Genomic DNA, 14006 nt, shown 5'->3' on the forward strand with positions numbered 1-14006 from the left:
ATGCTATAATCTGGAAGGGTCAAGGCTAGCTTCGTTCAAGTCATTCGAACTGCCGCTATGTCTTTTCAAAAAGCCGCTTCCATGAAACTTACCATATATGTTGTCCACTAATCTGACTATTGGGCTTTGGGATGACTGATGGTTGACTACGCAGGAAAACGTGTCATGCTCCTTTCTTGGTGCTGGTAAAGTTATTATACTGTGCATGAAAAAACCTTGGCCATCGGAATAAGATTCCACTGGACTGTTTATCCAGATAGACGCATCCAGCTTCATCTTGTTCAGCTCCCAATGGACAGAGATATCAGCAGGATTGAACCCAGTGATCAGACAGAGAAGAGTTGAGTCATGGGAACCTGGCAGGTCAATGTCACTGGGTTTAAATATTTGGACAGCTGGACACTTGGGGTCTGTGTGTTCAAATCAAGCAGAAGAGTGTAGAATAAAGAGTTAAAAGATACACCTGAATGCCTTTCAATTTATTTAGTAACAACATAAAGAGTGAAGGAACAGTCCAGCATTTTTCAACCGTGGATAATGTTTTTTTGGCCTGATTCCTTGTAAGTGAACAGAAACCATGTTGACTAGAAACTCATCCTAATAGAAGACAGTGGGTAGGACATTTCCATTTCCATTTATGGCATTTAGCAGATGCTCTTATCCAGGGCGACTTACAAAAGTGCTTTGCTATTTAACCAAGAAAAACCTAGTTAGTTAGAATAGACTAATAGTTCAAAGATACCTTTAAGTTTAGACATTACTAAGCACAAGACAATAAGGTGACCATAGTACTCTGCTATTCGCCCAATTACTCTCGGAAGAGGTGGCGCTTGTCTTCCGTGGATTTTGAGGGATGGCGGGTCGAGCCGAGCCGTATTTGAAACTCAAAGGGCTCTTGGTGAGGATCGACTTTTGACCATTGCCATCAAGTACGGAGGGGCTGGTCCGTTCTTGGCTTTCTAGGTCAGCGTCAGGGTTGAATCTGATGCGGGGAGCAGCTACAGAAAGCCAGTGAAGGGAACGCAGCAGTGGAGAGACATGGGTAGTAGCAGAGTTCCATGAATAAATGCTATCACTGCCATGTTTCACAGTTGGTACAGTGTTCATGGGGTTAAATGCCTCTACTACTCCAAACATCTTTGGGCCCTATCTTACACCCTGTGCAAGGGTGCGCGGTGATGCTCATTGCTATCTTACACCCTACTAAGAGTATTTTCACGCCTTCCACCTGCGTCATTGAAACAGCAACGCTGCTTGTGAATATATATACGCTGATGGGCGCGGTGGGTTTAAAGGTGTGTTCAGGTCAATTTGAACACACCTTCGATTTCAACTGACTGAAAACAACCTAGGCAGACGTCAACAGTCAAACGTTTGTTGCAATCTTGGCAGTGAATTGTCAACACAGGCGTGTCTGGCCCAATGCTCATGCCCCCCCTCGCTTTACAATCCCTGAAATAGCAATATTTTTCAAAACCTACACTCTCAAAAATTAAAGATGCTTCTTTATAATTCTTTTTCAAATATAATCTTCTACATTTATGCAAACATATGTGACCTAAAACATCAAAATAAATAAGGAGAACCAAAATTAAACAAATGAGGCAAAATATTAGGCTTGGTCATTTAGTGTCTATGAGTGACTTTGTTTTTGGTATCTGGTGTGACTGGATAAACAACTGTTGATTGGTTCTGCACATCGGCTTAAATTAAATCAAATAAATAAATGTCCAAGTCTAATATTTTTGTCTCATTTGTTTGATTTGGTTCCTCTTGCCTTTTTAGGACTTGTGTCCTAAATATGAAAGTTCATTGTTTTCACTTGGAGGCAAAGGTGGAGGCTTTACACGGATAAACACAGATGATCTTGCCATGCTCTGCCCTGCTGTCTAATGACTTAAACATTTCTCACCAAATATGTATCCAGTAGATTCTGATATCCAGCGCTTGGAAGGGCTTTGTTGAACTTTACAGCTGAAGTTGAAGCCTTTTTTCTGGTACTCCACAGGAATACTGAACCGTGTGGCCAAAGTGCTTTGGCCTTTAGGAAGATCCACATATGAAGCTTTTAGGAACTGATCCTTGTTGGCCTGGAAGATCACAGAAAGCTCACCAGACGGAAGGTCTCTAGCGGAGCATTCCAGAACATTGGCAGCTCCGTTTGATATTTCCGAAACAAGCCACCTGATCTCCACTGTAGGCTTTTTCAGCACAGGTTCTGCATTGAAAACAAGAGGATGAATTGCAAGCATGAACATGTGCCACCTACATCTGTAATTTAAGTTTAATTAGATGTTGGATTTCCTAAAATGCTTACCTAGAACATTAACAGTCTCCTCATGTCCCATACCACATGGCTGTTGAACTCGGCACGTCACTCTCTGCTTTTTTTCCCATTCTACTGCTGACAGAGTCAGAGTGCTATTTACGAGCTGGGTTTTGCTGCTGGATTCCTCAACAGGTGTAACGGCTATCTGCTTATTTCCATTCGAAACCCATGAAATGTTGCTGTTGAGTGCAGCTTTAACAATACAAGAAGCTGTTATATTTTCTGAAGCTGCCTTTGCAGAGGCAAGACGTGGTTTCTCCAGATTTATCAGTGGTTTGACTGATTCAGTAGCTGAAAAATCCAGAGAACATAACATCCAGTAAACAACAGTGAATCATTAAGGAGGTTGTGCTGACCACATATGCTTTCAAAGCTTACCTGTACAAACACTGATGCTCTTTTTTGCTGTGGTGACAGGATCATTGACCTGGCAGATATATTCCACACCTTTGCTCCACTGGTGCCATTCCACTCTTATCTGACTGGACACTGTCACACGTCCATCTGCTTGCATCATAGTATTACTGCTCATCTGGACAGATGTGGGATTCCATGTGATCTTTGGGTAAAATCCAGTTCCATAACACAAAAGTATCTGTGATTTTGCTTTCTCTATGTTGGGAACCATCAAGAGCTCCACAGACGGTTCACCTGGACAGAAAGCCAAATAAAATGTTTAGCATGAAAAGCCAAAACTCTGCGCTCTGTGCAAAACTCTGCACTTACACTTATAGGATTATTCACTGATTCTATTTAAGGCATTATTAAGTAGCTACCATTACTTATTCAGTTACTATTATGAAGGAAAGTTGTTATTGAAAAATTTTGATTTATAGGTATAGCTGTTTGACCTGTTTGTAACCCGTACTTGAATCCCTCATTGTGAAAATTACACACCTTACACTCAGTTTTATAATACTTTGGAAATAACTTAAAGTAGAGGCTAAATGATTGATAGTATATCCTCAATAACAATAATAATCTATTAATTATTTTTTTTCTTTTTCTAATTTTAATGTAAATGTCATTGCCAATTCCCACCCACCCATTACCTAGGACTCACCCCATCACATGATGCTGAGGCTACCACGTGGTCACACTGACAACAACATAATGTCCACACTTCCACTAACATAATGACATTGGACAGCTGAACATGCTTCTAGGACATCGCTTTTAATGTGGTTACGTCAGCTAGCAGACGCCTACACTAGCTAACATCAGTATGAATGCTGGAGATGGGGACAAATTCTACCAGCCAAGGGACAGTGACATACTTCAATTCTTAAACTCTCAGACACTGAAGACTTGGTCATTGCCAAAAGTTAAACATGCAATCTCTTAGTTCTATTGCCAGCACTTAGACAGTTGCGCCACTCGGGAATGAACTACTTTCAATAATTCACAAGTTACTAGGAAGGTTCCCTAGTTATAAGAGTGAATGGATATATAGGACACTTCAGAGTGTCAGGCGTTCAGAGTATAAGGTACAAAACACTTTAACAACAGTTAAAAAATATGGCCACTATTTAGACAGTGTGCTGAGACTTAAACCTTCCTCACCAAATATGTGTCCAGTGGAATCTGATTGCCATTTGTTGGAAGGACTTTGTTGAACTTCGCAGGTGAAGTTGTAATCCTTCGTCTGGTAAATGGTGGGAATATTGACTCGTGTGGTTACAGTGCTTTGGCTTTTAGGCACTTCCACATATTCTTCATGAATTTGATGTCCGTTGGCCTGGAAGGCTACAGAGAATTCACCAGAGGGAAGATCTCTAGCGGAGCATTCCAGAACAGCGCTGACTCCTTTTAGTACATCCGCAATAGACCTCCTGATCTCCACTGTAGGTGTTTTCTCCACAGGCTCTGAAGAACATGAGGGCATTTCATCAGCATGGAAAAATGCTTACAACAACAGCAGCTACTATGTTTCCACTTCTAGTAACAAGAGCAATTCTTCTACTAGTGACTGCCCCCAAAGTTGAAAAAACATCGCTATAGTCTAGAGTCTATTATAGAGTCCCTTATAATGTGTCCTCTCAAACCCTGCCTACATTTAACACATTGGATGGCTGCTAACTAATCGTTTCTGCATTTTTGCTACATTTTCTGTATCCAGTCTGGAGTTGACTCTGGAATTGATTGTCAAGACTTGAGACATTCCTTGTTTTGCAACATTTATCACTTTTCGTCTAAAGTGTTGGCCTATGTAAGTGACCTAAAGTATATATCTTTATGTATTATATGTTTTAGAATCAATGCAGCTAAACCACTGCCATCAGACTGATCAGATCAGAACTATCCATTTTTCACCCTTAATCCTGTACTGCAAAAACTTCTCAGAAGACTTGCATAAACACGTGCAATCAACATCTATAATTAAGTTTAATTATATCATGTTGGATATCCTAATATGCTTACCTAGAACACTAACAGCCTCCTCATGTTCCTTGCTACATGGCTGTTTAACTCGGCATACCAGTGTCTTCTCTTTTTCCCATTCTGTTACTGACAGAGTCAGAGTGCTAGTTATGAGCTGGGTTTTGTTGCCGGGATTATCAACAGCTGTGTGTGTACCGTCTCTCTGCTTTTCATTCAGAACCCATGACACTCTGCTGTTGGGTGCAGCTTCAACAACACAAGAAGCAGTTACTTCTTCTGAACCCGTCTTTGCAGACACAAGACGAGGTTTCTTCAGATAAATTAGTGGCTTCAACAATGGATGAGCTGAAATGTTCAAGAGATTGGACAACTTGAGTTAGAGATTGTAGAACAGTGCTGAAAGATACTTACAGTATAAAAACTGAAGGATTTAAATGAACCAAAAGCGCCATTTGGTTAAAAAGCACCACATGATTGCAATTTTTGTGGTAATGCTTCAATATAGGGGACATTATACTACCATTGTAAAGCCCTTATTAAGCCTGAGCACACCAGCAACTGGTAATTAACTGGCTTTTTTTTAATATACATTTTCCAGAGCTTATCTATCTCGTATTAGGCCAATTGCTAGTTACTAGTGTACTGAGTCAAGACAAGACAAACATGTATATCATTTGTGACGGACTCAGCCGTACACACAGTAAGCATGCTTGGACAGTAAGCACATGTGCCCGGAGCAGTAAGCTGCCATTGCTGCGGCACCCGGGTAGCAAAGAGGTTGAACAGCCTTGCTCAAGGAACCAACAGCGGCAGCTTTCGGGTATTGAACCCACAACCCTGTCATCCACAACCCAGAGCTCTAACTGCTGAGCCACCACTGCCACCACTACTGTTACCACAGGTATGATCAAATGCACATGGTGACCATGTGGAGTGTATCTGTATGTGCTACAAAAGGGCAAACAGCACAAAATAGACTTGAAAACTAAAACTCGTGCATGTGCCTGTTGTTGTATTACTTGTCCCATGTGGTGGGTCACACAAATGCAACATGAATAAACTGGTCTTAAAAAAAACTGGTTAAGACATTTAATGAGACAACTCTTTAAATGTAGAAATGGGCATCCAGTTCATTTAGCTTCTTTAGTGCTTATTAATATATGGTAGTAATCAGCAGCCAGTGTCCAAGCCAGTAAACAGCAGTCCTTACAAACACATTACTCAGAAAGGAAGCCTTGCTCTCAACTGGTCTTGACTACAGTAGGTTAAAACATACATTACGTAACAGTAATCTGAAAAATGTAATCAGCAGCCAGTTTTTAAAGCCAGTAATTAGCAGCCATGTCCAACTACTGCCTTTGTAAGACTTATTAAGACTATTAAAGTGCTCAGGAAAATGCTTAAATTACCCCAGTTACTACTAAATAATAAGTAAGTAGCTGTCATTACAGTGCAGATTGCTTGTTAAAGCCTCATAGAGCATTTTAATGACATTATAATATGTGATTAGAAATGTTGTAAAGTTACCAAATACCACATCATCACATTGTTGCCTTACCTTTGCACTTGTTCCATGTTGAATTGATGTTTTTGGCTGCCTGACAGGTGTACTCAGAGTCTTCATTTAATTGCGATACATTTATGTATATTTCGCTTATTTGAGTGAAAAGTTTTTCCCCTTTGTTTATCTTATTTTCCAAAGGCTTTGTTATTGGACTTCCTTTGAATGGACTTTTTCCCTCTAACCACTTTACTTCAAATTGCTCCTCAGGAAAAAAAGAGTCCAGCAAGCATACTAGCTTAACCTTGTTATCATCCTCTGCAGCCAGTAGAGTGATAGTGGGTTCCGTAACTTGCACAGCTGTAAACAGTGAGACATAAACAGTTTCACAAAAAGAGTGTTCAGTGCTCAATGAAACATATTTAAAATAGAAGCTGCTTAGAAGCTTAATTATACAATGTTTCATGTGACTAAACCTTTATTTAAGCAGTCTAGTCACCCTGGAACCACATAGAACACACAATTTCAAGAAATGCTTCAAATGAACATGACGTCACACTTACTTCAGCTGCAGCTGATCAGCCAAGACATGTTTGATATTGGATGTCTGCTCAAGAGATGCTAGGCTAACATTGCTAACAAACACTGGACTTGGATTGTCACCAATATATATATATTTTTTGTTTTAATAGACTAAAGCAAGCCATATTGTGTTTTAAACCACATTACAAAGTCTGTAACAAACAAATGAAGACCTGCAGGCTCTTTGATGTACACAATAACATTACCAGTGTTAAATAATCTCTTCTAGTGTTAAATCAACACTGTAAGTGTTAAAAATGAATTAAACCCTTACAGAATGCCCCGTTCTAATCTAAAATCAATCTTGGCTGACAATTTATTTTACAGGTAAACTGTAAATCTAAAGCATAGGACAAACAAAACAAAGGTAAAAAAACAGAGTTGCTAAAATATATATGAGTATGGGAAGCTGTTACTTGCTAACTGCAGCATTCATTCGGTAGAACTAGGCAGTGTTTTTAGCTGTGCTGCCAATGATGTTTTGCTGCTGGGAAGATGAACTTAATCATTTTCACTCACCAATGAAATGTTTTAAAGCTATTGGTCTGTTAAAATTAATATTATTATTATTTTGTACTGTTATTATGAAAAGTAAATATTAAACTAATCATCAATATTTCTATTATACTGTAAGCAATAAGTGCTATAAGGCCTTATCATTTATATTCATTTTAAAGAATCATCATGGCTATACATTGACATTGAGGTCTCAATTTCATATCAAATATACTTTTTTTTTTATTTTGTACTTTGATGAACAAAATCTTTAAAAAAATAATGTAATAACTACAAAGTATGTCTGACATCAGAAATACACTTGGTAAATAGCAACAAGATGGAAAATTCAACAGCAGAGGGCGCTACTTACCTTTCAGGGAGCCATCTCTTTATTTGTACTTTGAATACATATGAAATATATATAGTCTTATGCAAAAGTGTGGGCGCCCTTGCTCAAATTACACAGTCCGTTGATTTCCTAATTGCATATAATTTAAAAATTCTCTACAGGAGACAAATTTAAATATAAAAATTGCCTCTGTTCTAAATTTAACATACAGAAAAAAAAGCATAGCACATTTAATGTGCCATTAATTTTGCACATGCCACATTTAACTTTTTCTTTTGCAGAATGTCAAATTAAGCCACTAATTATGTTACAATGTGTGGAAGTTTCTTTTCTGAGGATGTAATCTTATTGACTCATTGTAGTAAGTGAGATATTTATCTGTAGGTCAGGTATTTATTTATAGTAAATATTTTATTACAGATTTTATAGTTAATAGTTCATTAATGATATAATTATTTATATGCCTTAATGTAATAAGAGAAGTATATGTATCTATAGTGGATGGCATTATCTATAGTTAATATGTTTTTGCTGTGCCTGGACTGCTTCTTTGTTTACGGTACCTCCCTTATTATTGTATTGTATTACTGTGGTATTGTGTATCTGCTACTGGCTGCTAAATTTCCTTTAGCATCAATAAAGCATCTATCTATCTATCTATCTATCTATCTATCTATCTATCTATCTATCTATCTATCTATCTATCTATCTATCTATCTATACAGCACAAAACCATATATACCATATGTCATGCAAAAACCTTGGCAACGTCTTAACTTTCAATTGAAGTCAATGTAAAAAGATTTTATTTCAAGACATTTTGGAGCATTTCAATTGGTCCATTCATCATAAAATTCCAACACAATATAAAGAATAATATTCAAATTATGTCAAAAAGTAAAGAAATTGAGATCCAAGGTTTTTGTGTGACCAACAACATGTTTCAGTGCAATGACAAAATTTCTCAGCCTCATCTGAAATGCAAATCTTTCATAAGTGTTTCGGCATGACCGTTATTTTTTTTTTGCTTTAGCTGTGGTTGCAGAGAGGAAAGAGTGCAGGACAGGCTTCAGCGAGCACAGCACACAGCAGGTGGAAGCGTTAGGCAACAGCCAGGCCTGAAATAACCCACAAAAGTCCCCCTAAAGCAGAACTGAAAGGCCATCTGTGTCCCTCAGACACCTGCACAGGAAGGACCACTACATTTGCATGCATGTATGTAACGGGTTATGTAACTGGTGCTCTTTTCTTTCTTCTGTTGGTTTGCTTTCTTCACGAATGAATGCACTGGCATGTGTTTTCACAGCTCTACTCATTAGAATAACACAAATTCTCTTACTCTTCAGAATCAATGACCATACGGAATAAATGTGTAACACATTGGATTTTTCACAAAAAAGGTGTTTATTCAGGTTTGGAAGAGATTTACTTCAGTTAAAGCATAAAAAAAACAAGACCTTGAAAATTTTTACAAATGAAACTTGTAAAAAGTGTTGAAGAACAGCAAAAAGGAGCTCAGATCTCAGAGCAGAATAATAGATAGACAAATCCAACTTTATGCTCTCATTTCACCTGAAATGTGAAACAATTTGACTTAGTCAAAACATGATCCATATGCAGTACATCCAGTGAAATGGTTTCTTTGATTTTACACCAAAAAATAAATGAAGTAAATAATTAAATACAAAATTGTATATTATTATATATTAATATATACAATTATAACTTAAAACAAGCATGTGAATTGCTAAATGTGCATCACAATGGCATCACAATGGTTCTAGCAAAAGGAAATATATGTATTTCTGTATATATATATATATATATATATATATATATATATATATATATATATATATATATATATATAGACAAAAAATAACACAGTCAGGTGACAGCCAGCCATGGCCACCTTCATTTGCAAAGGGACCTGGACTGCTACGTGCTTCAATCCAGCCTTTTCTGTTGAGCGACACACTGCACCAAGTGCTTGTGTAAAGATCTGCCATCACATATGACAACTGGTCACCCCTTGTAGTGATACAAAGGACTCTCAGCGATATGTGCAGGGCATCCTGCAGCCACATGTTACCCATCATAGCAGGGCTTCCAACAGGAGTTTTTCAGTAAAATGACACAGCAAGGTTTCTCAGGAATGTGTCTGCCAGATTGCAACACTTCCTTGGCCTGCCTGGTTGCCAGATTCATCGCCAATCATGCATTTATGGCACCAGCTGGGACACTGCAGGATGCTATTTGGAATCGGTGTGCCTCCATGCCCAAGCATATCTTATCTTGTATCCAGGCTAGAGGCAGCCCCTCTAAGGAGTACCTCTAAGGAGTGCCTTTCAATTGCACAGTTTTTCCCAAATAAATGTAGAATTTTGCTCTAATATTGCAATAATTTACAAATATCATCACATATAAATTTTAATTCCATTTCAGCAATTATTGGTGTGTTATTTTTTGTCAATGAAAGTGTGTATATATACAGTGTACAAATGTGTATATATACACACTTATACATATTGCTTTAAACTTGGAAATGTCTCACCTTAATAACAGTGACTCCGATGCCGTAGAACAGCGAGATGAAGAAGAGAAAGACAAAAGTTAAGGCAGTGTTTGCTATATTACTCTCATCTGTCTCCGCTGGATCATACTGAAACATCTCAGTAAACAGAGAGCAGTCTGAAAAAAAAAACATACACACTGAGTATGGGGACTGTCTTCTATGCCACTTATGCTCTCATTACATTATGCTGCACCTTCACAACACAAACAACAATAAATAATGATGCACATTTAATGATTTATATATAACTTAATTTTTTATTTATGCTTTGGTTTTCTAGTTGTGTTGCTGCTTTAACTGCTTATATGCTGTTCTGTTTATTTACAGTCTTGAGCAAACGTTTGGGCACCCCTAATCAAATGTGAAAGTAAGTTCACATCCTCTAAAGAGAACATTCTAAAACATAATTTCTGTAAATTTGGATCATTTAATATATTACTAAAGGTAAACATGTCATGTCCAAATGTCATGGTACAATAAACACATCAAATCTGATCAGAATTTAAAACAAATTATTTAAAAAAATTTGTTTGTACAGAAAATAACATATTCAGGTGAATTTTCTGTAGTGAATTTAAATTTACATTTACATTTAAGGCATTTAGCAGACACTCTGCTAAGAATAACTTACAAAAGTGCTTTGCTATTTATCCAAGAATAACCTCAGCTAGTTTAAATAGGCTAAAAATTCAAATATACCTCTAAGTTTAAACACTTAGGATTTGTTCTCTTATTTTGCCTAAAAAAAGTTTTGTCTGTGTATTGAATACAGTTTTGTTTTGTAAAGTGTGTTTAAAAACTATTTATCTACACAGAAGTCATTTATTTGATCAGAAGCACATTATTGTTAAATAAATTATATTTATAATTATACATAATATTAATTAATAATATTATATTAAAAACATAATGACACTCTGGATCATTTCATATGAAGTAGTTATTTTAGTTTAAAACTTTTGATGTATAAAACTTTGGCCAAGCTCAGTGCAACACAGGTATTTCTATTTAAAACCTTATCGACAATAAATAAAAAAATACAGCTTACAAAATCCAAAAATCATTTTATGATTAAGCACATATAATAGGTTAAATGTGTTTATTATTGGTTATAAATTAGGTTGAAACCAATAAAATTGGCAACAGTGCCATGTTGCTTTTCAAATTGTGAGCCCACGTTCATCCATACTATCTTTTCTGCATCAGTCAGTGTTCTACCTTTCAGCTTTAGCAGAGATCTGTTATGAGCTTATAAACATTTAACACTACCATGTGCTTTTATTAGTTAGAAATATAAACGTTTGAACTAAATAATAACTTGTGAAGTGACTTCATTTACATTTTATTGTCAAAGCAATAATTCTACCATCTGATTTTCCTGTGTTGTTAATGTTAATGTTTGTAATTCATTAACATGCAATGATGTCTTTTTTTTTTTTACTAGAATTTCTTCTTGGAATTTATAAGTTTAGAAGTGTTAGTAACTCATTACTAATTAAAAGTAACCAGTAAAATTTGAGGCCTAACAGTAAAGATACTCTTTGGCTAGTGACAGGTCACTGTTATGCTTTTTATTTGTGCTATAACTGCTTCTTAGCCTAACCTATTGACCTAATAAATCAACCAATGTTAAATAAATATAAACCTTTATAAGGGTAGTCTTATTTCAAAGTGGCCCTGGAAATATGAAACATTTACAATTTTACTGAATAAAAGAATTGCAAGAGATATGGTGTGATGAAGTGATTCACTTCACTGTAAAAAAAATACTCATACTCATACTCAAAAAATACTATCATTTGCCATCTGTTTAATTAGTTACTGTTAAATTATTTATTGTTGTTTAATACAACATTTTGAATAGTTTGCTATATTGATTTTATAATTATTATTTGATTGATAATAGTCATTTAAATGCAACCATAATTTGTAATAAATGTAGATTTCAATTATTTCATTACACATACATATTATAAAAAAGAGAGCAAAATGATTTTTCTTTATGCTATACATCTTTGTCTCTATGCTATACATCTTTGTGAGTCATTTCTTAATCATGTGTAACTTTATTAGTCTAGAGCTGTAGCTTCCAAATGCTGTTTTTAAACCATTTACATGAGAAATGAGATGAGAGTCTTAATTCTTAGCGTGCTCTTGCAACCAAATTGATTTTGTTTTTATTGCTAAAGTTAGCTAATTTTTCAAAAATGTTGAGCTTTTCAACAATTAGACAAAGTATTTAGAAACAGGAAAGAGGTGACCCTGAGTTGTTATGGTTCTATTAGGACAATGCTAGGATCTACTACCAGCAGAGAGCCATTACTGCCTTCTTTCAAGAAACATCTAAAGACAGACATAACGGACAAAGAAGATTGTAATGTTAAGCAGTAAATGATCACTAACACCCACATAACACAAGCTTGACATATGACACAAATACATATAGGCACACATTGTCAATATGTAAGAAAAGGTTGTCTTTGGCTTTTTGACAACCTCACTTTTTGCCTTAGTTTTGGAGGATGCAGGATATTATACAATAACGATTTTCTTTTTTGCATAATTATGTAAGATTAGAACCTAATGGGTTATTTTCTGACCAAATAGATCAGATTAGAATGTGCAATCAGTGCAGCTTCATTTGTGAAATGTGACATTTTTTGAATGTATTCATGAGTCAGACTTTATGGCAATGATACTATTTCATCAGGTTTGAGTTGTGATGTATAAAGGTAATGTAATTAAATCTTTCCATACTCCACAGGTCATATGCTGATTTTTTTTTATTATAATTGTTTAAAAGTGTAATTTTACATCTAACATTTTCCAGAATGCAACAACACACAAGCATCAAACACACTCAAAGACAAAGACATAGCTCTGATTAAAGGAAAGAAATAACAACAGAACAAGAAGGCATAAAATAAAACAAGCATGACTAGCAGACACCACACACGTTTTAAGCTCCACAGGTTGAGACTGGGGGAACGTTCATGCTGAGGTTCACTAAGGTGGGTTTGTTTGAAGAACTGTCAATGGACCTGGCTATCAGGCGGACAGTTGGATCAATGGCCTCATGGTACACTAAGCAGCTGAATGTCGTCCCACTCTCCCATTGCCCTGGACTCACAACTAGCTGGCTGTAAACCGAATAGAGATCTTTCTTTGTCTCAATCAAGCTAGTGGTTCTCTGCTGGTACTCTTCGGTATTGTTCAGTTTCTCATCATTAGCAAGCCAATGCACAATCACTTCTCTAGGGTAGAAGTCTTTCACATAGCAAGTCAGGGTCACTGAGGCATCCTGTATGCTCTCGGGTGGAGCGAGCAAGTAAACGGAAGGGCACCTCTTAGCACCTCCTAAGAACATGAAATCACAGTGAGGGTCAAAATAACAAAATACAGTATTTTTCTATGAGGGTTGGATCACACAAGTCACTAATTCAATTCACAAAGTTCTCAAGTTCTTAAAATGAAGCACTATTGGAGCTGGATTTGCTTTCCCAGAGAACGTTGTGGGACTTGATTGTCCAGTAGGTTTGGAATAATGTATCTGTCTAATGTCTCCAAACTTTCCTACAGATTGTTTAGACTGAAAGGTCCTAAGGTCTTTCGGATATCTGTGACACACTCAATAACAATAAGGAGCTCCAATCCTTCTTTCTAAGTGACTAGATTTGTGTATTTATTTCAAGTTAAAGATTTTAAGCAAATAAAGTAGAAATAAAACATAAAGTCTTTCTTACCGTCTTCTCTTTTGTATTCGAACGTCTTCATTAATTCAACAAACAGT

At 36.4% G+C, this 14006-nt stretch overlaps 1 protein-coding gene across 1 annotated transcript in view; it reads right to left on the reverse strand.

The window, feature by feature from the left end:
• Positions 1 to 6975, reverse strand: part of LOC140573511 (uncharacterized) — an 8569-nt gene extending 1594 nt beyond the window's left edge. The window contains exons 1-7 of the mRNA XM_072692910.1: positions 6270 to 6975; positions 4751 to 5056; positions 3893 to 4195; positions 2708 to 2980; positions 2318 to 2620; positions 1913 to 2218; positions 93 to 410 (exon numbers count right to left, since the gene is read on the reverse strand). Of these exons, the coding sequence (XP_072549011.1) occupies positions 93 to 410; positions 1913 to 2218; positions 2318 to 2620; positions 2708 to 2980; positions 3893 to 4195; positions 4751 to 5056; positions 6270 to 6678 (2218 nt within the window). The 5' untranslated portion in view covers positions 6679 to 6975. The remainder of the gene's footprint in view (positions 1 to 92; positions 411 to 1912; positions 2219 to 2317; positions 2621 to 2707; positions 2981 to 3892; positions 4196 to 4750; positions 5057 to 6269) is intronic.
• Between the last annotated feature and the right edge of the window lie 7031 nt (positions 6976 to 14006).

This window comes from Salminus brasiliensis, chromosome 12 (genome assembly GCF_030463535.1).
Source record: "Salminus brasiliensis chromosome 12, fSalBra1.hap2, whole genome shotgun sequence".
NCBI lineage: Eukaryota > Metazoa > Chordata > Actinopteri > Characiformes > Bryconidae > Salminus > Salminus brasiliensis.